Source organism: Lepidochelys kempii, chromosome 7, assembly GCF_965140285.1.
Source record: "Lepidochelys kempii isolate rLepKem1 chromosome 7, rLepKem1.hap1, whole genome shotgun sequence".
Classification (NCBI taxonomy): Eukaryota; Metazoa; Chordata; order Testudines; family Cheloniidae; genus Lepidochelys; species Lepidochelys kempii.
In genome coordinates this window covers 21110608-21137424 of record NC_136386.1, presented here as the reverse complement: position 1 = coordinate 21137424, position 26817 = coordinate 21110608, and the positions used below count along the sequence as shown (strand labels likewise).

At 45.3% G+C, this 26817-nt stretch overlaps 2 protein-coding genes across 6 annotated transcripts in view; one reads left to right on the top strand and one right to left on the bottom strand.

Annotated features, from left to right (window-relative positions):
* Nucleotides 1–4386, top strand: part of CFAP100 (cilia and flagella associated protein 100) — a 26535-nt gene extending 22149 nt beyond the window's left edge. Inside the window, exons 14-16 of one of the 2 annotated variants that reach the window (XM_073351329.1) lie at nucleotides 490–692; nucleotides 2232–2325; nucleotides 3446–4386. In XM_073351329.1, coding sequence (XP_073207430.1) covers nucleotides 490–692; nucleotides 2232–2325; nucleotides 3446–3559 — 411 coding nt within the window. In that variant the 3' untranslated portion in view covers nucleotides 3560–4386. The remainder of the gene's footprint in view (nucleotides 1–489; nucleotides 693–2231; nucleotides 2326–3445) is intronic. The other variant, XM_073351331.2, reaches the window with a different exon arrangement.
* On the bottom strand, nucleotides 4196–26817 carry ZXDC (ZXD family zinc finger C). 4 transcript variants are annotated; one of them, XM_073351326.2, is made up of 10 exons: nucleotides 25635–26815; nucleotides 23854–24006; nucleotides 22570–22648; nucleotides 22238–22368; nucleotides 20807–20977; nucleotides 18936–19621; nucleotides 18084–18168; nucleotides 16134–16303; nucleotides 7916–8017; nucleotides 4196–6363 (listed from the first exon to the last, which is right to left on the bottom strand). In XM_073351326.2, the coding sequence occupies exons 1-10, from the start codon at nucleotides 26782–26784 to the stop codon at nucleotides 6277–6279; spliced, it is 2814 nt and encodes a 937-aa protein (XP_073207427.2). In that variant the 5' UTR covers nucleotides 26785–26815; the 3' UTR covers nucleotides 4196–6276. The 4 variants fall into 4 exon arrangements, with proteins under 4 accessions (XP_073207427.2, XP_073207426.2, XP_073207429.2 ...); XM_073351325.2 differs by having other exon boundaries at nucleotides 16134–16306; nucleotides 25635–26814; XM_073351328.2 differs by lacking the exon at nucleotides 20807–20977 and having other exon boundaries at nucleotides 16134–16306; nucleotides 25635–26817.

Here is a 26817-nt window from a genome sequence, read left to right as displayed (position 1 = left end):
GGGCATTGGTTACCTCCCTTGTCATTGCCTCTGGAGAGCTAGTATCTGGGCTCTTCCCAAACCCACAGCGTATTTTAGTGACAACTATACAACACAATCTCATAACTTCATATGCCTTAACTATATATATTTAGATGAAGTGACTTTCAGCAGATCATAACCTTTCCCCCGATACCTCACATGGCATGCTTTATATGCAAGATCACAATTGTATATAAATGAGGAATATGGAGGTTACAGGGTGCTCCCACAAGGTACAGAATGTCAGTGAGGTTTTAGCACCCATCCTTTCCCTATACAAAAATCTACCTGTAACGGAACTAGATGCTGAAAGTATCAAAACGTGAAATGAGGCACTGAATTCTATTGAGGGAATTGAAATGTTAATTTCAATTTTTGGGCTGGGTTTAAGCAGATTACGCTGGGCAGGTCCTCAGGAGCTGTGACAGTTTACAGCAGCTGAGGACCATCCCCTTACCTTGTCTCCAGGACAAAATGTTGGTGAGTCTGAACAAAAAGGTGACGGAGGTCTATCGACGTTGCATTGGAGAAAACGAGGCCAACCTGGGAACCCTGCAGATGCTAACAGTCATAGAACACCAACTAGATGACTTATTGGAGTGTCTGGAGAGAGTCCCACAAGCAAAGATAGAGCAGGCGGAGAAAGCCAAAGAAAAAGAACGGAGGATGAGGTAAGAGGAAGTTCTGCTCTGGCTGTGGTGCAACCCGTTTCACGGAGATCACGCCAGCATTTCAATGTTTAACGTTTCTCAAACTCCAAAAGATAAAAAGAGAAGCCAGTGGAATTGCTTCTGTGTGTCAGTTAATCAGGAAGAAATAGCAGGTATATTAAAAAGCCCACATTATCAATACTTAATTACTACCCATAATTCTAATAAGAAATTAGGAGATACAATAGTAGCAAAATATAAACTGATCAGGCAGAAAAAACTTCTTGCTGTAGTTAAATCTATGTTTTCATACTGATCATTCTTGCTAAGATAGTATGCTAAAAGATAGGAGGGCATGTGTGAAAATCCTAACTTATTCTCCAGTACCGTATTTGGGAAATTTAACAACACTGGCATGTTTTAAATTCAATTTTTTGCCTCTGCAAAGGCCCAAAGTGCTAACCCACATTAGTAGAAAATACCATACTCCTCCCCACCGCATCTATGATCTTAAGATTAGATGTACTCTCATTGACAACTTGAGAAGCTGAATAGAGATGATCGTTTACATCCCAAGAAGTGAGCCAGCGATCAGACTGTGTGATCACTGTCTGGGTCAGAGCTGCAGGAAGAAACTTGGAAGTGTCAGAAAGAGTTCAGTAACAAACATATGAACTTTCTTCCCCCCCATCTCCTTCCTCAGAATTCAAAAAGGTCATTGTGCCACTTCATGAGCGTTATTTAGACTAAAAGCACACACAAAAACAAAAAACAAAAACCATACCACAAAAAAAAAAACACACCATTGCAGAAAAAGAAAATGCCAGGAAATGAAGTTACCCTAACTGAAAGGGTTTAACATTAGAGCAGTATTTTGAGAAGGAGCGGGGGAGAAATCACACTGGCTTCTCAGTTGTAGTGGCTATACAAGAGAGGAAGCCCTCTGCACTTAATCAGCCAGGACAGTCTGTCATTGCAGATTATTTTTGTATTACCAGTTACCCCCCCGTGCTTTTCATGCAGAGCACAGTGGATCAGATTCGCCATTGCCCTGCCACTTTGTGTAGTCATTTGCACAAGGGCAAACTGGGTATAAACCCCTACCAGGCTGATCAGATAGCATTTTATACTCACTTTGCACTGGTGTGAGGACACACTGTGTCAGGTAAGTATCGTTACCCCACAAATGCCATTAGCCCTATTTTAGAGAGGGCAAGTAACTTGCTGAAGGTGATGCACACAGAAAGTCAGTGACAGATCCCAAAATAGAAGCATGATCTCTGTTCAGTTCACGGCTGCTTTGTCTCCACTGAGAAATGAAATAGGTCTTTTTGGAGGGGGGAGGGGAAGAAGAGACTGTTGGGGGAGAAATCAGTTGCACTTTAGAATGGTCTCACTTGCACTGCAGAATTCCCGTGTACTAAATGGAGTGGGCACTGTATCACAAAACATTCACCTCTGGGGGATTTGTCCTTTCTTATTGAAAATTGGGGTCAAAAAAATACCCTGCTGGGCAAAGTCCATCATTTTAATTCCCATTTTGCTCAATTGCTCTGAAAGGATGAGGGACGAAAAAGTAAGACAACAGAGACAGTTGCAGGAGGAGAGGTTGCAACGGGCACTGGAAAGAGCACAAGCGGATATAAAGAAAAAGGTAACCTAAGCAATTCCTGATAATACTTGGCACTTATACTGCACTGTTTAATGGAAAATCGCAGTGCACACAGACATTAAGGATCTGGAGCGAGATCCTCACCCCTGCTGCAGCCCCTCACAATGGAGAAGTGGGCCAGAGTAGCGTAAAGGGACCCTAGTATCCCTGTCTTCATATGGAAGCCCCTGAACAAGAACTACAAGAGAGCCACAGGCTCCCTTCTGAGGGCCCCTCAGAAGCACTGGAAGGGATGTGGTTGCACTGCTGTAGTATGCAACACTGGATTCTGGGCAGCTCTGGGAGGCTGCCATATCTTAAGTAGGCCCCCAGGACTTAGTTACACCTGGAGCCACTCTAATCCCTGGAGTAGCCCAGGATCAAGGGGGCACTAATGTGGCCTAAAGGCACCTTAGCCCCACTTATCCTCCTGGGCTGAGTTCTGTGCTGCACCTTAGACGCATAGGACAGAATCTTACCCCCACTCTTCGCAAGCGGTAAGGAGCCACAGCTTCCACGGGCCTCAGTTTGAGTTACCACTGAAGAATCTAGCCATAAACTTCTCAATGCAGCTGCACACCAAACAAGTGATTGTGTCCATGTTACAGATGAGTAACTTGTTACAGAGTGCCAATGTGACTTGCCTAAGGTCAAACTGGAAATCAGTGGCAGAGTGGGGAATAAGCCACAGGCAGTCTGAGTCCAAGTAATGTGGTCCAACCAGTGGAAAACAGATTCTCTACATGTCTCACTACCGATTTCTTTCACCATTTGAAGTATGGCATCACCATGATGGGATAGCTATTTCAGTTAGACTAGATATTTTGAATGTGGAGGCTGCAGTGCTGTGCCTTTGTACAAATCTAGCCACTAGATAATCAGCAATAGCATATACACAGACAGCCCTGGGCCACCAGGAGCTGTCTTACTGAAAGAATTAAGACACCCACTCTCGTTTTTCCAGAGGGGTTTATGGGACCTTCTGTCTACAAACTTAACACTAGAGGGACCGTAACATGTCCTAAAAATTTAGCACAAGCTTGCAATATAAACATTGGTAGTGACCTGCATTTGCTCCCAACCTATTCTTCTCTCACCACCATTGCATTTTGGTTCATTGCAGACTGGCAGAAAGCTGATGTTCCGCTCCGAGCCAGTGCCTATCAAAGAGAAAGAAGATGAGGATCAAGGACTGATTGATCAAGAGAACGAAGAAGCTCTCTATTACTTTACTTAAGACCCCGAATAAGGCTGTAAATTAAGGACAGCACCAATGAGATACAAAGACATTGTACCAACCTGACTGGGGAATGTTTTAGTTTGGGATTCTTAGAATTATATACAATTTTTGCAATGAATTAAACAAAATTTCCCATTTTCTCTTGCTAACCCTGCTCCCCAGGAGAGTAGTTCGTTTCACTGGAGCCTATTGTGTGAGTCAAGAGCTATTTTGGCATTGCTTTAAATGACTGTTTACTTAGAAAAATAAACGGAACTCTCTCCCCCATTTTGCCTCTAGGCCAGTTGTCAGCAACAAGGTTCTTCATAGAATTGAAGTCAGTCGTAATATCCCTGGAATCTTAGGAAATCACATTCATTACACAGGTGGATGACCTCTTTACTTACAGCAAGATAAAGCTAGGTTCCAAACAGATGTTTGTCACAAACCCAAAGCCTACGCAAAAGGAAACACCCTTCTAGGAGTTGGAGTTTCAGTACAGGCTCCACCCTGACTATTGAACATACAAGATTCAAGATGAAAGCACAAGCACTGCAGATGAAAAGCTGTTCAGCATTACTTTTAAAGCCAATAGCATATATCTTTGCAACAACAAAAAGATTACTCACATCAAGAACAAACCCAATGCCAAAGTGACCATAAAAAAAGCTTTATTAATCCTTTTGCACCAGCAGTTCTTCAGATGTCCATTGCCAGCAACGGACTTCAAGCCGATTAACCTGAGTCTCGGCCCCAAGCAGTTAGCAATTTACATTCATATACAAAGCCAAGTGAGGTACATTTTCAGAAGTAGAAACAGATGGAGTTTTAAGTCCCATAAAAAGAAATCATGTTTCTTTGCCATTTTCTTAAGAACAACTGGTATGGTTCCATGAGGATCAGAGGAGTTTGGCATTCAGGGTGACAGCTTCCAGGGACAGCATTAGCGACTGCTCTAAAGCAAGACCCAGTAGTCTGTTCAACAGTGCTGTGCTCCTGCAGATGACTCATAAGCCCCTTTAATCTTTCCACATTGGACTCCATGATCAAACAAAACAGCAGTCCCCACAACAAGTGGGTGAAATCTCCTCACTGACTCACTCTGGCTTGGAGACCTCACTTGAGGCAGGCTAGAGATCCCTTGGGCACGAGCATAGGAATATCCAATGCTCAAATTGTTTAGCCACCACAGACAGAAAAACAACATTAGTTCAACCAGAGGATAAAATACTGCCTGCAAATCAGAGTTTGAAGTGAAAATAGCCTGTATAGTTCTTTCAAGTCTCAGAAACAAAAAAGTATTTATCCGGACATATACATAGTTCAAAAGGCACAGGAAGTAAAAGCATTTCTAAACAACCTCAGGTGAATTCAACAACAGTATAACTAAATAAATAAATATGTGCAATATTAGGAAGATCGCAATGTTCTTCTGCATGACATCTTATTCTGTAAAAAATATATACACATACGTGCATACACACAACTCATTGAGAATAAAAAAAACACACACCCCTTTATCAAAGTCCTATACATAATTTTATAGGCATTCAATACATCAGCATAAACATTTAAGTTACTACCTTAAAATTTAATAACCAAAAGGTGTTTTGTTTTTTCCACTGAGAATTTACACAACCCTATGCTTATTCAGGCTTATGCAATTCAGTTAGTACAGTACATATACCTATTCTTCTAGAAACTGCAATTTTTCAAATGAGGCAATTCTTCCTAGTTAACAATACTTTCCCTCTCCCTCTAAAAACTCTGACAACTGCATAATCAGTAGGCCAGCTGGACACTATGGTCACTAGATAGAATGATCTTCATTAAAATCTAGACTAAACGATAGTGGCTAGTTATGAGTAACCTGGCAACACTTTTTGTATTATAAAGACATAACAAAGGTGCTGTGAATTAAGTGGCTGTCAAACATTCCACCAAAATAGGAAATGTTAAGACAGATCTAACTTGTCAAATGCTGTTGGAACATTAGCTAATTGCTAATGGAGAGTATAGTTCTCTAACAAAGCTTTCTTTTTTCAATTCTTGCTGGAAGAATTCAGCTAAATATCATTCAGGATGAATGAGAGGGGGAAGCTCAACATAGGGATCAAAACTCATTCACAGTTAATATTTAATCTACAGTTTGCTATCCAAGAGACTTTTAATTCATTTCTTCTCCCTGCTTTCTGGACACTACTTTCCTACATTGCCTTGTAAAATAATTTTATCACAACTTGCTGTCAACATATAAGATGTCTGAAACAAGTTTGGGAAAAAAAATTTCAGGATTTTTTTTTTTAATTCCTTATCACCCATGGCACATAGGAGACCTTTCCTAATGGAGGAAAAGTTTAAAAGTCACATGAAAGATTTTAAGTTTGTATTTGTTCATTAGCTGTGAAATATTTGCTTTCTTGTGAAAACAGGAAAACTATTACCCTGGTTAGAAGTTTAATAGCTATGGCACTTTTCTACAATGGGATTTCAGCAAGTCTGCCCCGAGCATCTTTGACCACAAGACAGAAAGAATCTCTTACACAGGCATGTTAAGTAGGATTTGCTGATTCTTTTCTTTTTTAATTCTTTTTTCAGGTAACTGACACTAAGTGTGTGATCATAGTCACGTACTCTTACTTTTCATATTTTTTTTGAGAAACTGGAATACAGCTATATTTGCTTTGTCGAGATACGATTGCACCATTCTGTTTTCGAATTAATATTCCTAACAATCATTCCAGGTCCTGTAAGTTTATTGTGCTTCCAGTGAACTGAGAGTTATCAGAACCTGCATCGTCTTCTGTGGAGTTGTGTGGTTCCTGTCAAAACAAAGTAAACAAAGTTTGGAATTCAGACAAAGCTTTCACCCCATTATGTTTTCATTGCTTGTAACACACATTCCCTTTTTTGTAATATTTCTTTATCTTCTAACTTAATTCAAGATTATGCAAAGAAGCCAAATGCACTGTTCACAGTAAATTTAAAGTTGTCCCACTCTTGGGTTGCACACTGATCTAGCTGGATTGCCAACAGCATTTCATTAAAATGCTGATGGGGTAGGGATGGATCCTGACTGTTGCTGACAAAAGAAACAAAATAATTGACCATTTAAAAAATATTGTTTCCCTTCAGGTTAACCCTTCAGAATTTGAAATAACCCAACTCCCCTTCTGAACCCACCAATTTATTATAGGGTTGTTCAAGATGTGAATACTTCTGGGAAGAAGCTATATAAACCACTTTTTTTTCTACTGGAAAAGGTATTAATATTTGGCTCAAATACTATGTTGCAATTAACTTGACAAATGTCATAAAAAAAGTGATCTATTTCTCTCCACGAAGATGTTAGCACTTGGTTCTCTGTTATGGAGCTGTCCATGTTCACAGACAAACAGCTTGTTAGAATAGTAGATATTAGGAGTATCTTGAATAGGTAGCAAGACAGTTTTCAGCTGTCTTTGCACAGGATGCTTTTGGGATGCAAGTGGCATTTGGTGGAAGTACAGTGGTAAGAGATATTCCAAAAAATGAATGAATTTAGACCCACGCTGCTATCCAAAGGTGATTTTCAGAGCGCAGGGTAAAAGACAGTTCCCTTCCCTTCAGTGGTTTTCTTGCACACTTTTACTAGTGCAGGGATATTTTCCATGTCCCAGCTGCCACTAAAGGTATTTCTCTGGTAGTAGCCCAAGTTGTTAAAGGGGTTTTATGTTTCTGGTAGTTGCCACTAGATTGTGTCTGTTTAAAAATATCACTCCCTGTTGCTGCTGGAGTTATTTGAATCCCAGTCACTATGGAAGAGTAGGATCTACAAATGTCTTCACTTTCCTTTTGGGAACTATCACTTCGGCTCAATCTGTACTTGTTTAGGGATTTGACACTCAGCATCCAGCAGAGCTTCCACTCAGGCACCCATTAAGTGGTCATGTTTTCAGGAGCAGTTGGCAAGCAACAGCCCCGCTATTACTAACAGAAGCGGCTGGGTACAGAGTACTTTTGAAGATCTGGTCACATCATATTTAGGGTGCCTAAATCTGAGCAGAGGTTTTTTTGAAAATCCAGCCCCACAACCATAAGTGCAGAGCGCTTTTGAAAGTCTGGCTCCCAGTTTTCCCCTCTCTTCTTGGCCACCTATCATAACAGTCACGGAACGTCTTTCTTGATGTTACCCTTTGGGGCAAAACAAAAAATGGGGGCACTTGGGGAAAAAAAATGGCAAACCTCTTGTGGTCAAGAGCTAGAGACTGTGAAATTAGACTTTGGTCTGAAAGTAGAGTACTTCTGTAGTGCAGGACAGCGAAAGCATCGGTGCAAAATTGTTTTCATTGTATCTAACTTGACAACCGAAATCAGAGTTCTAAGGTGCTGTACCTGAAGGATATGAACAGGTAAGTCCACTGTAAGTTGAGAATGTGATGAGGAAGATTGAGAGCTGAGCTGAAAGGGCAAGTCTCCCTCTCCTGTGGGATCATCCTGTGAAGGGAAAAACATAATGCAAACATAAGATTTCCAAGTATCTCCTATCACATAGCAAGCTTCACTCTCACCACTACAAAAAAAAATCAGGAAAGGTGAAAAGTGCCTTACTGGCTAAGACCTTACAAAGGGTAGTGTCCTAAAGCACCCCAGCTTTGAAGGCTGATGAGGCCTAAGAAATGTTTCCAGTGGTTTCATGGAAGGTGAACCAATCCCCCCTAGTACTCAGTCACATGTGGGAGCTGCAGATTCTCAAGAACTTTACTACAAAAGCTACGTGTTCACTTCAAGGCCATTGTGCTACTAAAGTGGTGGTCCTGGGGCAACCCACATGATGGGGGGAAAAAAGAGGAAAAGCTCTGCACGTGGCTCACCCCATACTAAGGGTAGGTGAGCTGAACGGCCTCTGGAAACCAAACACCTCCAGGTCTGGCCAACAGCTTACTGCTCCCCAGTGAGATAGCAGCATGTAGGGTGGAAGCTTGCCTGACATTTCCTGTTAGAAGACCCTGTCTTTTCAACTGCTTATAACTGCCAAACTTTAACCATTTGGGCAGAAATTTTCCATACTGAATATTTGGGGGTGGGGGGCGGCACGACGGATGGAGAAAATAAGGCCGAAGGGTTCGGCTGTTTCCAAAAATGAGACCAGGGAAAAATACTTTGCTTTGCCCATGTTAAAAAATGTTGGCAACCTTTGCTTTGAAGAGCTCCAGTGCCCCCTGAGCTTAGGAGCGGGTCCCTGAAGTTAGGTAAGGCAGGGCCTTGTGCATGTGGCATGTGACTTTTGCTGTTCCTATGAAAATCTGTCCAAATTTGACCTTTTAAGGCTCTCAATTCACAAATGCTCAGTAGAGATTCACATTTTCATTCTGCGAGGACTCCATCCACAGTAAGCACGCTCCAGCCCTGCAAAGTGCTGAACGGGGTCTTCCCTGCAACTGTAGTTCTAGCTTCTGTAGGCTGAATTCATGTCTCTTCTCTGCTTTCAATGTCCTCCCTGCTGATGCATTAGCAGCATGGAGGAGAAAACCACCTAAGTCACCTAAGGTGAGAAGAATGGGACTGGGACAGAGACAGTTTAGAGAGGAAGAGGCAAGAAGAGGTCAAGCTTGGGAGAACCTAGCAGAAGGCTCTGTGCTCACTAGAGAACACTCCCCTCCAGAGCCTTGAATGAAATCCAAGACTTCCAAGTCTCACCGTTAGTCTGCTGCTAGCAAATATCTGTGAAGCCCTCAGGCAACGTGTCTCATCCCACCCAGTGCTGATCCATGAAGATGGATTACAATCTACTACTGCTATCAGTCTGTTATTTTAAGTGGTAGAGGTCTGTGGCGTGGATCTAAAGGTACCAACAGTGCTGCTGATGACCAGTGTCACTAGGATGACATGATGGAATCTGGTTTTTCAGATTGCTTTTTTAAAAAAAGCTCTGGGAAGTTGCACATAAAAGTTACATGAAAAGAACATTAAGGCTGCAAAGTCAGACATTCAAAAATTACAAACTGCCAGGATTAAGGTTCCCCGTGCAACTTATTTTGAAACACCTCCTCCTCCACCCCCACCCCCCAGTGCCATGAGCACATAGAATTTTTCCCCCACAGAACCCCAGCCTCATTCAGTGAATAGAAAAGACAGTGCTCACTTAGCAAGCAGCTATTCAATATTGTTTTCTCCTCATGGTTCAGTGCATGGCCCAATGCCTCACTTACAGCACATCAATCAAACCCTGCTCTGAAGACAGAATTATTAGATTTCTCACAGGCAGCCTTAATATTCTTATAAAAAATGGTTACTTATCTTCTTGTAACTGTTGTTCTTCAAGATGTGTTGCTCATATCCACTCCAATTAGGTGCGTGCACAGTTGCTGGAAAGTTTTTCCCCTAGCAGCACTTGTCAGGTCAGCTGCGGAGCCCCCTTGAGTGGCGCTTCCATGGTGGTGAATATATGACCCTGCCGACCTGGCGCCTCCTCGGTTCCTTTGTGCCAGCTACTCCAACTGAGGAAAAGGTGGGTGGGTTTGGAATGGATATGAGCAACACATCTCGAAGAACAAGTTACGAAAAGGTAAGTAACCTTTTTTTCTTCGGGTGCTTGCTCATATCGATTCCAAATTAGGTGACTTCCAAACTTTACCTCGGTGGTGGGGTCCGAGTTATGGAATTGCTGAGTGAAGCACCGCTCTGCCGAATGCTGCATTATCTCTGGCATGCTGGGTGATGGTGTAATGAGAAACAAAGGTGTGAACAAAGGACCATATTGCTGCCCTGCAGATTTCATGTATAGGGACCCAGGCCTGCGCCCTTGTGGAATGCGCCGTTAGCACCAGAGCAGGGACTTTAGCTAGCTCGTAGCACATCCGGATGCAGGATGGGATACACAACGAAATCCTCTGAGATGAGACCGGGAGCCCTTTCATCCGATCTGCCACTGCCACGAACAGCTGGTGCGATTTATGAAACGGCTTTGTGCACTCGATGTAAAAGGCTAGCGCCCGTTGAACGTCCAGGGTGTGAAGTTTCCGTTCCTGGCTACTCGCATGAGGCTTAGAGTAAAAGACAGGTAGAAAAGTGTCCTGGTTGGAGTAGAATTGGGACACAACCTTTGGAAAAAAGACCAGGTGAGGCCTAAGCTGCACCATGTCCTGAAGAAAACTGTGTAGAGAGGGTTGGAGGTGAGGGTTTCAGAGCTGAAGGCCCTCCTCGCTGAATAATGGTGACTAGGAAGGCCACCTTCCATGACAGGTATAGGAGCGAACAAGTCGCCAGCAGTTCAAGCGGGGGACCCATTAGCTTGGAAAGGACCAGGCTGAGGTCCCACGCCAGGATCTGCTGTCTAACCTGCAGGTACAGTCACTCCAGGACATTGAGGAAACAGCCAACCAAGGGGTTGGCAAAGATAGAGCGCCCAGCTGCTCCCAGATGGAATTCAGAGATAGCTGCCAGGTGCACCTTGATGGATGATGCTGCCAGACCCTGCTGTTTCAAGTGCAGTAGGTATTCCAGAATAAGCGGTTTGGGCACCTGCAGTGGGGGTGTGCGGCTCTGAATACATGAGACTGCAAACCTTTTCTACTTGGCCAGGTAGATGGCCCCGGTGGAAGGTTTCCTGCTACCAAGCAAGACCTCCCTAACCTGCTTAGCGCACGAGTTCCATGGGGTTTAGCATGAAGCTTCTAAGCCATGAGGTGAAGGGACTGGAGCTCAGGGTGGTAAAGGTGACCGTGGTCCTGAGTAACCACGTCCAGGACCGGGGCAATGCAATCAGGGCATCCACCGACAGCTCCAGCTGTACGAGCGTTGACAAGGCCACACTGGTGCCACCAGCATGACCGCTGCCTTGTCTCTGCGGACTTTGAGCAGGACCTTGTGCATGAGTGGGAAAACGGAGGAAACTCAGAGCAAAATGTTCCGTCCAGGGGAGGAGAAATGTGTCAGAGAGCCTGGGCTGTGGTTCTGGAAAGAGCAGAATTGCAGGCACTTTCTGTTGCTTCATGTGGCAAAGAGGTCGATTTCCAGAGGTGAGGAGCTCCCGAAAATACTGTGCATCACGTCTGGCCGGACAGACCACTCATGGTTGTAGAAGGATATGCTGAGGTACTCCTCCAGCTCATTCTGGGAACCTGGGAGGTAAGACGCTTCCAGGTGAATGGAGTGGGCTATGCAGAACTCCCATAGTTGGGAGGGCTTCCTGACACAGTGGAGAGGAATGGACTCCACTCTGTTTATGTAAAACATCTCAGTTTTGTTGTCTGTCATGACTCCCACACACTGTCCCTGTAGATGAGCTTGAAAGGTGTGGCATGCTCATATCGTTGGACCGCTCTCAGCTCCTTGAGGTTGATGTGGAGAGTTCGTCTTGGGACCATAGGCCCTGCGTCTAAAGGTTTCCCAGGTGCGTGCCCCAACCCAGCGCTGACACGTCCGTTACCAGGGACGGAGAGGGTTGAGGTTTGTGGAAGGGGACTCCCTCACACACTGTCTGCGGGTTGAGACACTAGCGTAGGGACGCGAGGTCCTGCACCAGGACAGTGACCAGAATCCAGACTGTCGAGCCCCAGGCATTCGGCTGATGCGAGCCAAGCCTGCAGAGGTCTGGGTCACATCCTGGCGTGCTGTACCACACATGTGCAAGACGCCACGTGACCAAGTAACCTCAGGCAGCCCCTTGTTGTGGTGGTGGGGTACTGTCTGAGGCTTTGTACGATGTCAGTCATTGCTTAGAAGCAAGCCTCTGGCAGGAACGCCCTGGCCCAGTTCGAGACCAGCACTGCCATGATAAACTATCCTTTGAGTTGACCAGGGTCGACTTGCTCTCTTAGAGGAGAAGACCCAGCCTGTCGAAGGTGGATCTCACGAAACGGACCTGTGCATCCACCTGGTCCCTGGAGCGTCCCCCAGAGCAGCCAGTCGTCAAGGTAAGGATACACTTTTAGCTGCCTCCAACGGAGGAAGGTGGCCATGACTCACATGCAGTTGGTGAACACTTGGGGGGCTGTGGACAGGTCAAATGGGAGGGCTGTAAATTGGTAATGTTTGTGACAGACCACAAACCTGAGGAAGCGTCTGTGGGCGGGTTGTATCAATATGTGGAAGTACACATCCTTGAGGTCAAGGGCGGCATACCAATCTCCCAGATTCAGAGAAGGGCTAATTGTGTTCAGGGAGACCATGCAAAACTTCAGCTTTTTCATGACGCAACTGAGGCATTGCAGCTCAAGGATGGGTCTGAGACCCCCCTTTGCTTTGGGGATTAGGAAATAATGGGAGTAGAATCCCTTGCCCCATAGCTCCTGAAGAACCTCCTCCACTGCCCCTGCAGTGAGGAGAGTTTGGACCTCCTGACTGAGGAGATGCTTGTGAGAAGGGTCCCTGAAGAGGGATGGGGGCAGGCAGAATATCTCACTTCTACCGTGTGAAGGACCCAGCAATCTGATGTTATTTGTGACCAAGCATGGTAGAAGTGGGATAGAAGGGACAGGAAACAGGGCTGCGGACCCGGTCTGTTAGCTGGTATGTTGCCCCCAGGCGCACTTTCAAAAGGCCTGCTTAGAGCCTGAAGAAGCACATGCCTGGCCCTGGTTGGATGGGGGCTGGGAAGGCTTATGCCTGCCATTCCTGCCATGCTTCCTAGACAAGTCCTCCCTAGGACATGGAAGACAGGGACGCTGTACAGGCTGCGGCTTAAAGTGCTTTCTCTGGGTGGCCGGGGTATGCACCCCCAGCGATTTCAGCGTAGCCCTGGAATCTTTAAGGCTATGCAGCCTGGAGTCAGTTTGCTCTGCAAACAGGCCTGCCCCATCAAATGACAGGTCCTGCAGGGTATGTTGCACCTCGGGTGCTTCGCCTTCATGGCAATCCCGGAGGACAAGGTACGCATCGCTGAGTATGCAGCACCAGTGAAGCCTGTAAAGAAGTCCGTGCCACTGCCTTGCCCTCTTCAACAATTGTCCCAAACTCCTCCCTGGACTCTGCAGCACTAGTTCTTTGAACTTTAACATGGACTTCCAGGAATTCAAGTTGTATCTGCTTACAGGCAATCCTGTAATACGGATTACAGGCAATCCTGAGTTGGAGTCCCCCAGTCGAGTAGACCTTTTGGCCGAACAGGTCCAGCCACTTAGTCCTTGGATTTAGGGGTAGGAGCCTGCTGCCCGTTTCTCACGCTTGTTTACCGCGGCCACCACCAATGAGCAGGGCTGCGGGTGTATGTCAAGATATTCATATTCCTTAGCAGGGACAATATACCTCCTCTCGACTCCCTTTGCAGTTGGAGGAATGGAGGCAAGGGTCTGCCACAGGGTCTTTGTGTTGGCCTGTATAGTTTTGATAAGGGGCAGAGCCACACTCGATGGACCTTCCCGGGCCAGGATATCCACCCTCCGGTCCTCCGTCTCCACCACCTCCTTAGCCTGCAGGCCCATGTTGCACGCTACCCTATGTGGCAGGTCCTAGTGGGACCGAATGTCTACAGGGGGCGGTCCTTAGCCAGAGGTCCCTGCAACTACTTCATATGAGAACGATGACGACGCCAGTGGGGGTACAAGGCCCCCATGGGACTCTGGGGCTGTGGGGACACCCTGCACAGCCTCTCCTTCCACACTGACCGCCCCAGGGTCCATGATGGTGGTGGGAGCAAGCTCCGGGAGTGGTGGGGTGGTCTGCACCAGTGTCACCTCAGAACCCCTAGGGGAGGGTGCCCTGGGCCTAGTGGTATGCCCACAGGGTGCAGAATGGCCACTGCACAGGCACTTGTCACTGCACTTGCTATGGCCCTGCACCCACATCCCGATGCATACAGTCCAATTTGTGTCTGGTATGCCTGGACTCCACCTCAGAAGACAAAGACCTGGAACATGAAGGCCAGGGTGGTGCTGATCAGAGCTGTACCTGTGACTGGTCCCAGGAATCTGGAGAGTGGTGCCACGAGGTGGAGTGCCGGCGAGAGGTCAAGTGGTGCCAGGACAAGGGTGCCACGCTGGGGACCGGTGCCACAAGTCAGAGCGGTGCCGCAGAGATGCAGCTGATTGCATCAACATCGTGGGCTTGCCTTGAGACGGTGCCACGCGCTGCAGTACCAGAGGCTTCTCCCAACCGGCCAGGGACTGTGGTGCCATCAAGGCACTTAAGTCCCCTGTGGCCTTGAAGGTGTCCGGCAACTCAGTGTCCTCCACCACCTGGCCCAGAGTCCACTAGCACCAGACTCGATTGCCCCCCTTGCGGGGCTGAAGTCAATGGTGTCATCTCCTGGTCTGTTGGTGCCGGGTGCTCCTCCCCAGGACGCACACCAGTGGCGCTTTTCCAAGGTGGCTGTCCTCAGCGCCAGAAATCAACCCGTTCTGCTTGCAGTGCCACTTCTGCGGTACTGGGGAATGGGAGCAGTGCCGCACCGCCTTCTGCCGGCCTTGGGTCGCTATGCCTAGCATCCTTCCTTGGCACCGCTTCCCATACGGAGCCCAGAGTGCACTGCATGGAGGAGCTCGGCTCCGGATCCTGTTGTGAGAAAGCTGGCTGGGGACAAAGGGCCGCCCCCATCAGCAGCTGTTTCAGGCGAAAGTCTCGCTCCTTTTTCGTCCTGGGACAAAACCCCTGAAAGTTCTTGCACCCCGTCAATTTGGTGCACCTCCCACAGACACTTAAGACAAGAGCTGTGGGGGCTTATGGCAGGATCTGCAGGGTTTAAAACCCTGGGATTGAGGCATGCCCCAAGCGGAACAGGAAAGTTGGGCTGGGGAGAACCCCCACTCCTACACTAACTACTATAAACTAACAACTATTAATGCTACCAAACTAAACTACTAGAAGAAATGAGGAGCACTTGGAATAGCAAGCCACTGCAGTTCCAATGACCGTCCATGGCAGTAAAAAGGAACTGAGGAGGCGCTGGATCGGCAGGGTCATACGTTCACTGCCGTCAATATGAGCAAGCACTCGAAGAATAATGTAATTTGTGTGTGTGTTATTACGGCATATAGGGCAGGGCAGGATCTTTCCTTTCTAGCTCGCACTCCTGGGGCTGTTCTCACTCCTGAACAGTGTTTCCTCAAGGCCCCTCTCCAGTGCAGCTACTCCTGTGGCTTTTCAGTGCTGCCCCCAAGGCTTCCGCCATGCCACTTCACAACTCTCAGTCTCCCCATCACCTTAGCAGTGTCTAAATCTCCTCCCCAGCCCCCGACATGTGCATGAATAAGGGGAATATTTACAGAAGCGTTTTAGTTTATACTATAGCATTCATTTTTCATTATCAGCTAAGGGTGAGGTATAAGGTCCTCCCATGAAGTGGCTCTCTAAGAAAACCATTTGAACCGGCCTTCTTCACTCCAGTTACTTTTGTAATTATTTTTAAGATGCTTGGAAAAACATTTCTATTATTGGCGATAAGTGTGTGAAGGGACTCTCACCCTGAGGAGAGAAAAATGCTCCTTTTGGGAAACAGCCTTAAAAACAAGTCAGCAATACATTACTCACCAAGTACCTTGGTATCATGCAACAATCACAATATTAATATAGGAGAAGACTATATCAGATTTGAAAGGACAGTCAGATTCTTCTACATGAACTGGCAAATCATTAGAGAACTGGGTAGATCGTATGTTTATTCATGTATTCTTACTTGAAGTAGCTGAATTTGCACATACTGTGCGCCAGTGGCTGGATCCCTTATTGTTAGGCCTCCATTTGGCAAAATAATGTTGCCACACAATCGATTGCCATGACTGGTAGATGAGAAGCTGGTAGGACTCACTTTACCACCTTTGCTTTTCCTCTGGCCAGAATTTGATGCTGCTGAAATAAAGTTATTTTATTAATTATGTTGGAATGTCTGATGCTTTGGTAAGTTTCTCCTTTGAACTTGTCAAATTTAATCTGAAAACATCTTTTCTCCCTTGCCTCTAGTTACTTTGTCTCCTTTTACTATTAACCAACTAAGGCCATTAAAGTAGATAGGCCCAAAGGTAGAGATTATAAACTTTTATGTAGTCTATATTTTCATTTTTTTCTGTTTAAATTTCAGTGAAGTGTTAGTTTGGATTTAAATATTTCCCTCCATATTTCTCAATATAGACATCAAATATTACCAGGAGAACAAGAAAATACGATGATTAAAAGCAACACTAATATCTTCATTGTTCATGCTGAATAAGATGCCAAAAGAAAATTAAAAAGCATAATTTGAGGATAATACATATTAGATCTTTTCAATTATCAAGTGTTTTTTTGTTTTTTACTTCAATTGTTACAGGTAAATATTTTTAAACTAGGACTTTCAACTTTTGAGTGTCCATTTAAATTTTGTTCATGCATTTTAAAATGCAAGACTCGTTTGAAATACTGTATAGAAGTTTTTATTACTCTATACCAGCAAAAAGAAGAGCGGATTAATTGGCTCCGAAAGTAAATGGCTGTCACTAAGTTACTGGTATGTGACACATTAGACATGATACAAAGAATCTTGTTTAAGAAGGGAACTGGGAATTTTCTAGCTCTGTTTTATAGAACAGGGGCAAATTCAATCAAGTGTCCTTTCAATCTAGGATATCACCAAGCATGCATTTTGGACAAGCTGCCATAATTACAGATCACTTCATAAACAGACAAAAAGAAGGATAGTCCTCTATTTCCTAGACAAGAAAGAATTTTTAAAAAGAAGTGCATACATGCATAGTGCTATAAAGCAAGAGATACAATAATGTTTAATTTGGAAGTGTAACCCTTTGCTTACCTCAAGACATAACTAAAAACAACTGTCACCTTGATTTTCGGAGATAGGAGGCAACAAGAAACGTAAGGAAAAAAATTGTGTAGTGCAATGTTCCTCTCCCCTTGGGGGCAGCTGCAACTCAAATAGCTGTCTCTTGTTGTTTCGTTATTTTTTCTAGGCAAGTTTAGCAAGCCATGGAACACATTTGACCTAACAAAGCAAAGTTTAGTGCACATCAACAGACAGCTATGAGTTCCACTGTAGTTTAAGGGGAGAAAAACAAATGGGCTAGTTATGTAAACTATGGCCCAGTGTTTGTGTTTTATAAAAATCTGCTACCTCAGACTCAATGTTAACAGAAAGGTTTCAATTAAAAAGAGTCAAATAAATTCCCCTCCAGCGCTTGCAAATTAACACTGCAGCACTGTGCTAGAGCCAGGCCTAGAAGTGAAACTGACGAGTCTGTTTTCATTCATTGTCCCTGCTGAGTAAAATGAAACGCCAAGAGTGGACAAAAAGCACAAATAGCAAATTAGATTTTTTAAATTGTTTTGGTTTTAATACATTGAAGGATAATCCTACGAGTAGATTTAAGTAAATGATATTGAGAGTGAGGGAAGGGGGAGTTTAAATATAACTTTAACCTACCAGGGTCCCTTTAACAGAAAGGGAAAACTAAAGTGTGGGTTTTTTAAACTCAGTGAATTTGAAACTCCATGCAAGAAGATCTTAACTATCCTCAAAAAAAAGCACACCTCACTCTGACTTTGTGGCTGATTAAAGTAAGTTTATCTATTTGAAAGAGATGTGCTCCCATTTCATTGCATGTTACTAGATTCCGCAAGGAAAATGCCTCCTCACCTGTGCTGCTCCCATTCCCTTTCTGTTTTCTTTTCTTGGCTAGCTGAATGGCTCTGTAGTCTGTCCTTGCAGATCCACCACTCTCCTAATCAAACAAGAGATATGTTTTATACATGTTTGAAACAACCAATTAAGCTAACGAAGCTGACTAACAAATTGCTGGTTGCTCATAATCTTTTATGTTATCCTGTATATTCATCTTTGGTTAGGATTTAAAATTGGTAAGTTTCTCAAACAGTAGCAATCAAAATTCTGATGGGTCCCTGCATGTATCTGTCATCTAAGGTTAAATACACTTCCATGTTTATCTGCATTTTCAGGAAGGTCATGCTGTGATAAAAGGAAACATTTTATACTGAAAACAAACATTTATCTTTACACAGTACTGGAAAGGGGAAGGGAATGGTTTTCTGGAAGCAGTATTAAAGATAGTCTCAGTCTTCGTTCTCATAATTCTAACAATTTCAGTTACTTTCCATGCCCAAACCCTTCCCTGAAACTAATACACACAGGACATACCGTATAGTCCCCTCCTTATGCTTTCTTGTTAGTCCCACTTCACCCTTGGGGGGTTAATTTTGAATTTTTTTAAATTTTTTTTAAACTTTGAGCACAGTCCTCCCTCCCCCACCCTCACAATTCAGGCCTTTTAAAAGAAATTTTCACCATGTTGAATCCATGTCTAACAACATGTTTAGTCAATACAGAGTTCTACATCCTTCATGAAAAAACCCATGTAATTGGGTAAATCAGTATGAAAGGTCTGCTCGTAAGTTGCAAGCAGCACTGGAGTATCCTCAAAGTTAAGATGCTTCAGTCATCTGGGGACAACTGAATATAGTTACTGCATACCAAAAATGAGCTGCAAGTCACTGTGCTAAGATCCATTTCTTTCTGAGCACTGTAGCTTCCTGGAGGGTTGGAGAACACAAACTGTGTCACCACTTTACTGCCTTCCTGTTGACCAACAACATCCGAGCTAGGAAGCAAGTTTCGTTCAGCTTTAGTTGGTGTCAGTAACTCAGGTCCACTGCTTCCACCAAGGCTGCTGGAAGGGGTCAAAGTGGTAGTGTCTATCGTTAGATTATTGCTGGATGTCAAACCATGCAGGTCTTGACTGGAATTCTTCACTGATAAAGATGCTAGCGAACCTAAGGCTTCTGCATTTACAGTCTGTACATCATCCAGATTTGAAGTACTTTGCTGTAAAACTGTAGCAGTGGTGCCCATCAAGAGAGAACTGTCCAGGCTATGTGGAATATCACTACTTGTCACCAATATCAAAGGGTCAACTGTTTGACCTAGGGAATTGCTACTGACAGAAAGGTTTCCACCAAGAGTAGAACCTACTGAAGCAACGTCTATGGTGACAATTCCAGAGTTTACTAAAGCCATATCTGTTGCAATCCCAGAATTGTTACCAGACACATTGGAGAAAAGGGACACAAGGTCTATGTTGCTGAGGTCACTTTGTCCTGGACTGGTGAGTTCACTACTAGGTGTGAGGGAACTGGTTGCTTCAAGCTGGGTTAAGAGATCTGAAATACAATACATGTATTAAACTTGTTGAAAATGCAACAGACGAATGATAAACAAAAGGAGGTTGTGTGCCACTACCTGTGGCTGAAGGGGTGCAACACTCAAAAGTGGGAATACACAGAAGCCCTAATTACTAATAGAACATACCGATACTTCTTCCAGAACAGGTAAGATGAACTCTTTAAGTTTACATGCACTACAAATAAATGAAGCAACATTACTGACCTCAGAAACTGTGGTGTTTAGAAGCAACACACTTGTACCAGACACATGAGAATTTAATAGGGAAGAAAACACACTGCATGCAAACGTCTGAAGACGGAGTATCCTGAAAATTATAGGCTAAAAATATTTCCTAAATAAAACCCACTTTTCTAAACCAGAATTACAAAGAAAAACAAATTCACCTTTATAGTAAATGTTAAGATTTCCCAATCAGAAGAAAAATTGTTTCAATCAAGTATTAGTTTCCTTCGTAATGTATCCTCCTTCCAGCCTTATCAAAAATATTGTACAGAAGTGTCTCATCTGTGTATATATATTTAGAACATTGAAAAAATTTTCACTCTCTTTCCTATTCACTATGCTACCAAGGTGGGACTTTGAGCTCTGTCTTAGTGCGCGTCAGTTAGTTGTCTAGATAGAAGTAGGATGAATTTTTAAGTTTGCCACATCACTGAAAGACAAAATTACTTTAACAATGTTTACTAATGTTCCACTGTGATGAAGAATCTCATGTCCAGCAAACAATTATACAGTAACATTATTTGTTCATACTGCTGGACAACATAGCTTCCTTTTAGCACAGGAATTTCTACATACACTTATACTCTCCAAAATACCCTCAAAATGGTCCATGCTACAAATTAGGACTTAAGAGTATTTTGGTTTCAAGTCCTCATTATCAGGTTCTAGAAAGAATATTTTGAAAAAGCTTCAAGAGCAAGATCTAATTAATTCAAGATGTTACTGACTTCTGAAAACCACAAGCCAAACCCTAGTCACAGTTCCCACTATAGATTTTATATTATGTACATAGAGAGAAAAAATCCTGGCCCCACTGAAGTCAGAGTCTTGCTGTCGACTTCAATGAGGCCAGGATTTTACCCACAGTTTTTGCCTGATATACATAGTGTTTAGGCTTCCCTTTGCCCCAGCCATATTTTGAGGCTAAAATATTATACCTGGACTGAAGTTGTGCTGTTTGACCATATGAGTCTTCATACTATGCTTGGAAGTGAACAATTTATTACAACTGGACACTGGGCAACGGGTCTTCGATGAATCCACATCTTGAAGATGTTTCTTGGAGTGAATATACAAACTGCTGCGTGCAGAGAATTTTGCACAACAACCTGCAACATGACACACAGCATATTACAGAATCTTTCTTAGTTTTAACTTAAAATTAGTATTTAGAATTCTCTAGTAAACAGCTCAAAGTCACATAAATAAAATGTTCTAGTTAGTTAACTTGCAGTACTTGAGCACGGGTGCCATACATAAATACAGGAAGTTGAAGAAAGCAGCACAAAGCAAAGAAGCAGAGTTTCAAAGGAGCAGAAGAAATGCCATACCAGAGCAGACCGCTGATGCATCTAGTGCGGCATCCTGCTTCCAAGAGCAGCAAAAAACCCAAATGATTTAGTGAAAAGTGCCACAAAGGCACCTTAAATAGAAGCATTTGATAATGGCCACTGGTGAAACCATGAGGAGGAAATGCTTCCTGACAACCACAGGGCAAAAACCACTTTGTTTTATGCCATGAAGTGTAAGTATCAACGTTCCTTGTTCAGCCAGGAAGTTGGGTACATGGTATTGGGTCTATTTATACCACACTTATAATCTAAACCCTTTTAAAAAATCCCACTAGAGATTGTGCCTCAATGATTTCCTGCAGCAGATGGATCCACAAATCTTTTGCTTGTATTCATTTTAAAACCACGGGTCTTATCTGTAAGCTCCCCATATACCTTTAGCCACTTAATTATCCCTTAACGGATATTTGTAGTTCTACAGAGACCTTTTTGCTGGAAGAGGCAACCCAAGGTGACCACTAGTACTGGAGGGTAAATGTACTACAGAGTTATAGAAAAAGGCCATTATAACTCTTCTGCATGACTTTCTATCCATGTTAAATATGACCAACCAGCCTATTAGATTAATCTGAACAGCAATCAGATGCTGAGCAAACATCTTCATTTTTACATTGCTTGTGATTCTTCCCTCCTGCAGCCACACATCAAAATAATTTTTCACAAGCAGTTTATCCCTAGGGTACAATTAGTCAGCTGAAAAGATAAATATAGTGTCTGGACAGTATCACAGTCTTAAATCTAAAGTTGATTTCCTTTAGTCACTAACTGATAAGAAAAATCAAGTGACAATGACCTGCTAGCCATTTCCCCTGCCTCCTTCACGTCTGGGACAATGTGATTTATTCAATTAGATGTTCTTTAAAAAATAAGCTACAAAGAGGCTTAAAAAAAAGTAAAACATGACTTGAAATACCCAAGGCTCCACTCCTTCATTGAGCCTTAACTGGGCAGGACCTTGCACCTACCAAAGCCTCATGTGCTCTAGTAACAGCACACAGGACCACAAACAAACCGTACCTTCCACTGGACATTCAAATGGTTTTGTGCCTAGGTGAGTTATACTGTGGCCTTTCAAGTGTTCTGCTCTTGTGAAGGATTTCCCACAGCCTTCTATTGGACATGTAAACCTCCTGTCATCTTCATGTTTCCTACAAAAAAGGGAGATTACTATTCCCAAACTTAAGTTCACTACGTTCTCATTTCTAGCATCAATTACAACCACTCTGATTTTAAAATTCACTCTTAAAACAATTATCTGCATTAAAACAGCTTACTTGTCAGATCTTCGCATTGGCTAAACATATGTGTTGGGTTTTGTTTTTAAGCATAACTACTTTTTGTTTTTTTACCTTTTATGTCTTAGTAGCTTGGACATGCTGGTGAAAGACCAGCCACAACCTTCAGAATCACAGATAAAGGGCCTTTCACCTAAAAAAAAAAGTCACATTTAATCATATAGTAACAAAAATACATGCTGATATTGTGAAGTCTCAGAGAATTTTAAGGGACATCTACACTGCAACCCAATCCTCCCCTCCCCCCTACAACGAGTCTCCAAGCCTGGGTCCCTGGACTCAGGCTCATACTGTAGGGGCTAAAAATAGCAGTGCAGACGTTCCCGCTCTGGCTGGAGCCTGGGCTCGGAAACCCTCCTCAGGTTTCACTGCCAAGCAGGAATGTCCACATGGCTATTTTTAGCTCTGTAGCACAAGCCCAAGTCAGTTGACTTAGGCTCTGAGACTCACTGCAATGTCTTTCCCCCGTGTTGACATACCCTCAGTTACTTTAAAAAGCTAAAGAAATTAAAATATCATTTTACAGTTATCAAACAAGTTTCCTTTTCTACTGGCCATGTCCTGCAATTGGATCTGCATGGGCAGACCCCTAAGCTTCCATGGAACCCGAAGGCACTCTATGTGGGTGCATGGATCCACCTACATAGATCCAACTGCAGGAGATAGCCCTATATTAATTTGGACAACCAGATTTTTTAAAACCCAATTTGCTTCTCACTGTTTATGTAGCAGTTTGTGTGGGTTTGTTTTTCACCCATTTCTCTCAGTTATGTTTTGTTGTCCAAACTAAAACGCAGTACACTTAAAAAGTCAATAAAATCCACTTCTCCTTGAAGAGGTTTTTACCAACTATTGTAGTAAACACTTAAAATTAGTAAAATATTTCTCTACTCTTGCAGTTTGCTCTATGCAAGTGATAGCACTTGGTCTATAGTCAATTTCCTCCTGTTTCCATAATCTTTCACACAGTAACAACAGAGAAAAAGACTGTTACGAGACAAGGAAGTGTGATTGTAAAGCCACAAAAAATGACAGAAGACAGAGGGAAAGGTATAGAACTACTTTTAACTTAAGTTTCTTTTTTAACTTGACAAGATGAAGCTGACTGTCACTTATAAGTCACGGACAGTTGTTTAGAGTCATTTTCAGGTTCTCGCTCTTCCAACTCTTGGTCACAAACATTTCAGGGGTGTTTCTATTGACATTTTTAAAAAATTCTTATTGGCGTTTGGTTTGTAAAGACTGCTTTTATAAATGGCTAAAGCTTGAGTCGGCATTTGACCCACTATTTCTTTATGCATTCAGCTGACCCAATTTATGAACTATCCTGATGAATACCTGTATGACTTCTCATATGGATTTTCAGTCGGCAGGCTTTGTCATATTGCTTGCTACAACCAGGGAAAGAGCAGGAGAACTGTTCTTGCTCTCTGAAGTGGGCTCGATTATGAGAAAATAATGCACTCACTGTGATAAAGGTTCTCTCACAACCTATGGAAAGAGGGGAACATCATCTTAGCTCAGTGTGACACACAAAATAGGAAAAAACTCTATACCAGTGGTTCTCAAACTTTTCGATTGGTGACTCGCTTTCACACAGCAAGCCTCTGAGCGTGACCCCCCCCCTTATAAATTAAGAACACTTTTTTTACATTTAACACTATTGTAAATGCTGGAGGCTAAGTGGGGCTTAAGTGTGGATGCTGATGGATTGCGACCCCGAGGGGTCATTCACAACCCCCAGTTTGAGAACCCCTGCTCTAAACCATACTTCAGGGTTTGCAACTATGGGCTGGAATTGAATATCCACCTAGACATGGTATGTTTTGGGCACAGAGAAAAGCAGAACCAGTATAATTTAAGATACACTGCTCAAAAAAGAAGATGTAGTCATTTAGAAAAGCTGGTGGACTGATGCACATCAACAGATTAGAAGACAACAGTGAGGAAAGTGCTCACAGATTAAAAAATTGTTCTACTATTGTTGTACATTGATCAAAGCACTATGTAAGTCTAATGTGGATATGTTGAGTGATATCCTTTTCCTTTCTGCTGTTATTCAATCAGAAAACTTTGAGATATCTCTCTCCGACAAGGGACAGAAGATGGAGATCAAAAGATTCCAACTGTCCATCCCAAACATCAGATGGAAATAGAAAGGTGGCAGCACAAGCAAGCTAGAAGAAAAGGAGTACTTGTAGCACCTTAGAGACTAACCAATTTATTTGAGCATAAGCTTTCGTGAGCTACAGCTCACTTCATCGGATGCGAATACAGACTAACAGGGCTGTTACTCTGAAACCTGTTATTAAGCAAGCTAGAGATGACCATCAGGCAGGATAAGCATGGTATCAAACCTACAAGACAGTCTAAAGAAGGGACTCCAGGTTAGCCATCCTTGCATATAAATATACCAGCTGATCCCAAAGAAACACTGAAGTATGGTAGTGCTCAAGTAAGTACCTCACCTACATTTAATCAAAAATATCCATGATTTAGACTATTTGAAAAGATTGCTTGGCAGGCTGTGAAGATATTGATTTGTTCATGACAGGGCTAGAAACAGAACCTCCTTCAATCACCAATGGATGAGACACATTCATATACTATTTGAAGTTATGTAGAATATTGCATAAGATACACCCCTTAATGGGTCTGAACATGATCAGCATTGCTTGATGTTTAATTAGGGAGCTGCCCGACAGGACTGATTCATGAACAATTCTAGGTGTGTCTAAAGGGGATGTCTGCCTCTTGGGTCAGAACTGTGATACCCCTGCCACCAGCAAGGCAGCTGCTCTATGAAGTCTCCCCACATAAACCAGCTCTCCTCCCTGTTCCAAAGAGGCAGGTGACCCCCAGTGGTCCCACCAATGCTGTAATTCAGTTCCCGGCCCATTTCTCTCAGGCAGGCCCCCGGCATAGACCTCACAAGTCCCTGGACCATAGGTGGGGCTGGGGCGTCCACAGACCAGTTTCACCCGGGAGAGTGGCCGGCGGGGTGTAGGTCTCTCGGGGCATGGGACTGTGCCAGTGCCTAGGCACGAAGCGCACCCCCATCCCCAGTAAGACCCGAGAGGAAGGGCGAGACCCAGAGGCCAGCCGGAGAAGGCGATTACCGGGGAACTCGCAGCGGTAGGGCCGGTCGGGCTCCAGGTGGCTCCGCCGCTGGTGCGCGCCGAGGCGGGCAGCGCTGGGGAAGCGCTGCCCGCAGGCCTCGCACTTGTGCGCCGCCTCCTGCTCGTGCGCCCGCCCGTGCGCCCGCAGGTTGTAGACCGTGGTGAAGCGCTTGGTGCAGCCGGGCGCGGCGCAGGCGAAGGGCCGCAGCTTGTCGTGAGAGTGCAGGTGGCGCCGCAGCTTGTAGGCGGTGGCGAAGGACCAGGCGCAGCCGGGCACCGGGCAGCCGAAGGGCCGCGCCGCCCGCCCGCCGCCGCCCGCCCCGGGCCCCCCATGAGCCGCCTGCCGGTGCAGCCGCACCTGCTGCTTGCGGGAGAAGGTCTCGGTGCAGCGGGGCTCGGGGCAGTGATAGACCAGCAGCGCCCGGGAGCCCCCCGAGGCCGGGGCCGCGACCTCCCCCTCAGAGCCGGGGGGCTCGGCCCGGCTGGGCCGCGGCGATGGGACGTGAGGGGCGGCCGGCTCCGGCGCGGCCCCGGCGGGAGCAGGCGGCCCCGGCTCGGCGGCGCCCGGCCCCAGGGTCAGGACCCCGTTCTCGATCCGCACCAGCAGGCTCTGGTTGTTGATGGTGATGGTGCCGGAGAAGGCGCCGGGGCCCGCGCCGGCCTGGCCCGCGCCCTCCGCCGCCTCCGCTCCCCGCCGGAGCGGCGCAGCAGACGCGCCGGGGCCCGGCGGCGGGGGCAGCAGCGGCGGCGGCGGCGGGGCCGGCCCGGGAGCCTCCTCCTGCTCCCCCCGGGGAGGCTCGGTGCGGCCGCTCTCCCCGCCGCCCGGCCCGGCCCCCGGCTCCGCCGCGCCCCGCACCAGGTTGAAGACGAGCAGGAGCCCGTCGCTGTCGGGGCCGGGCGCCGGGGGGGGCCCGGGGGCGGCGGCGGCGGCGCTGGGGCCCGGCTCCTGCTTCTCCTCCAGCAGCATCACCGGGAAGCTCATGTACAGGCCCGAGGCGGCGGCCGGGTCCCACTCGGGCGGCGGCGGCTCCGGCTCCCGCTGGGGCAGGCGGCCGGCGGGCGGGGCGCTCGGTGCCGCGGCACCGCCGCCATGTTGGGTGTCGGGCCGGGCCTGGGCCGCCTCCAGCGCGGGCAGCCCCTGCGTTTCCATCTTGGGGGTCCCTGTAGCAGCGGCTGAAACCGG

Excerpts from the sequence above, each read along its gene's own strand:
- ZXDC (XM_073351325.2), bottom strand. The coding sequence starts at position 26,784 with ATGGAAACGCAGGGGCTGCCCGCGCTGGAGGCGGCCCAGGCCCGGCCC. Across the intron at positions 24,007-25,634 it reads CTACCGCTGCGAGTTCCCCG|GTTGTGAGAGAACCTTTATC; the intron begins GTAATCGCCTTC and ends CTCTTTCCATAG. Across the intron at positions 8,018-16,133 it reads TGCAAATTCAGCTACTTCAA|GATGATCCCACAGGAGAGGG; the intron begins GTAAGAATACAT and ends TTCCCTTCACAG.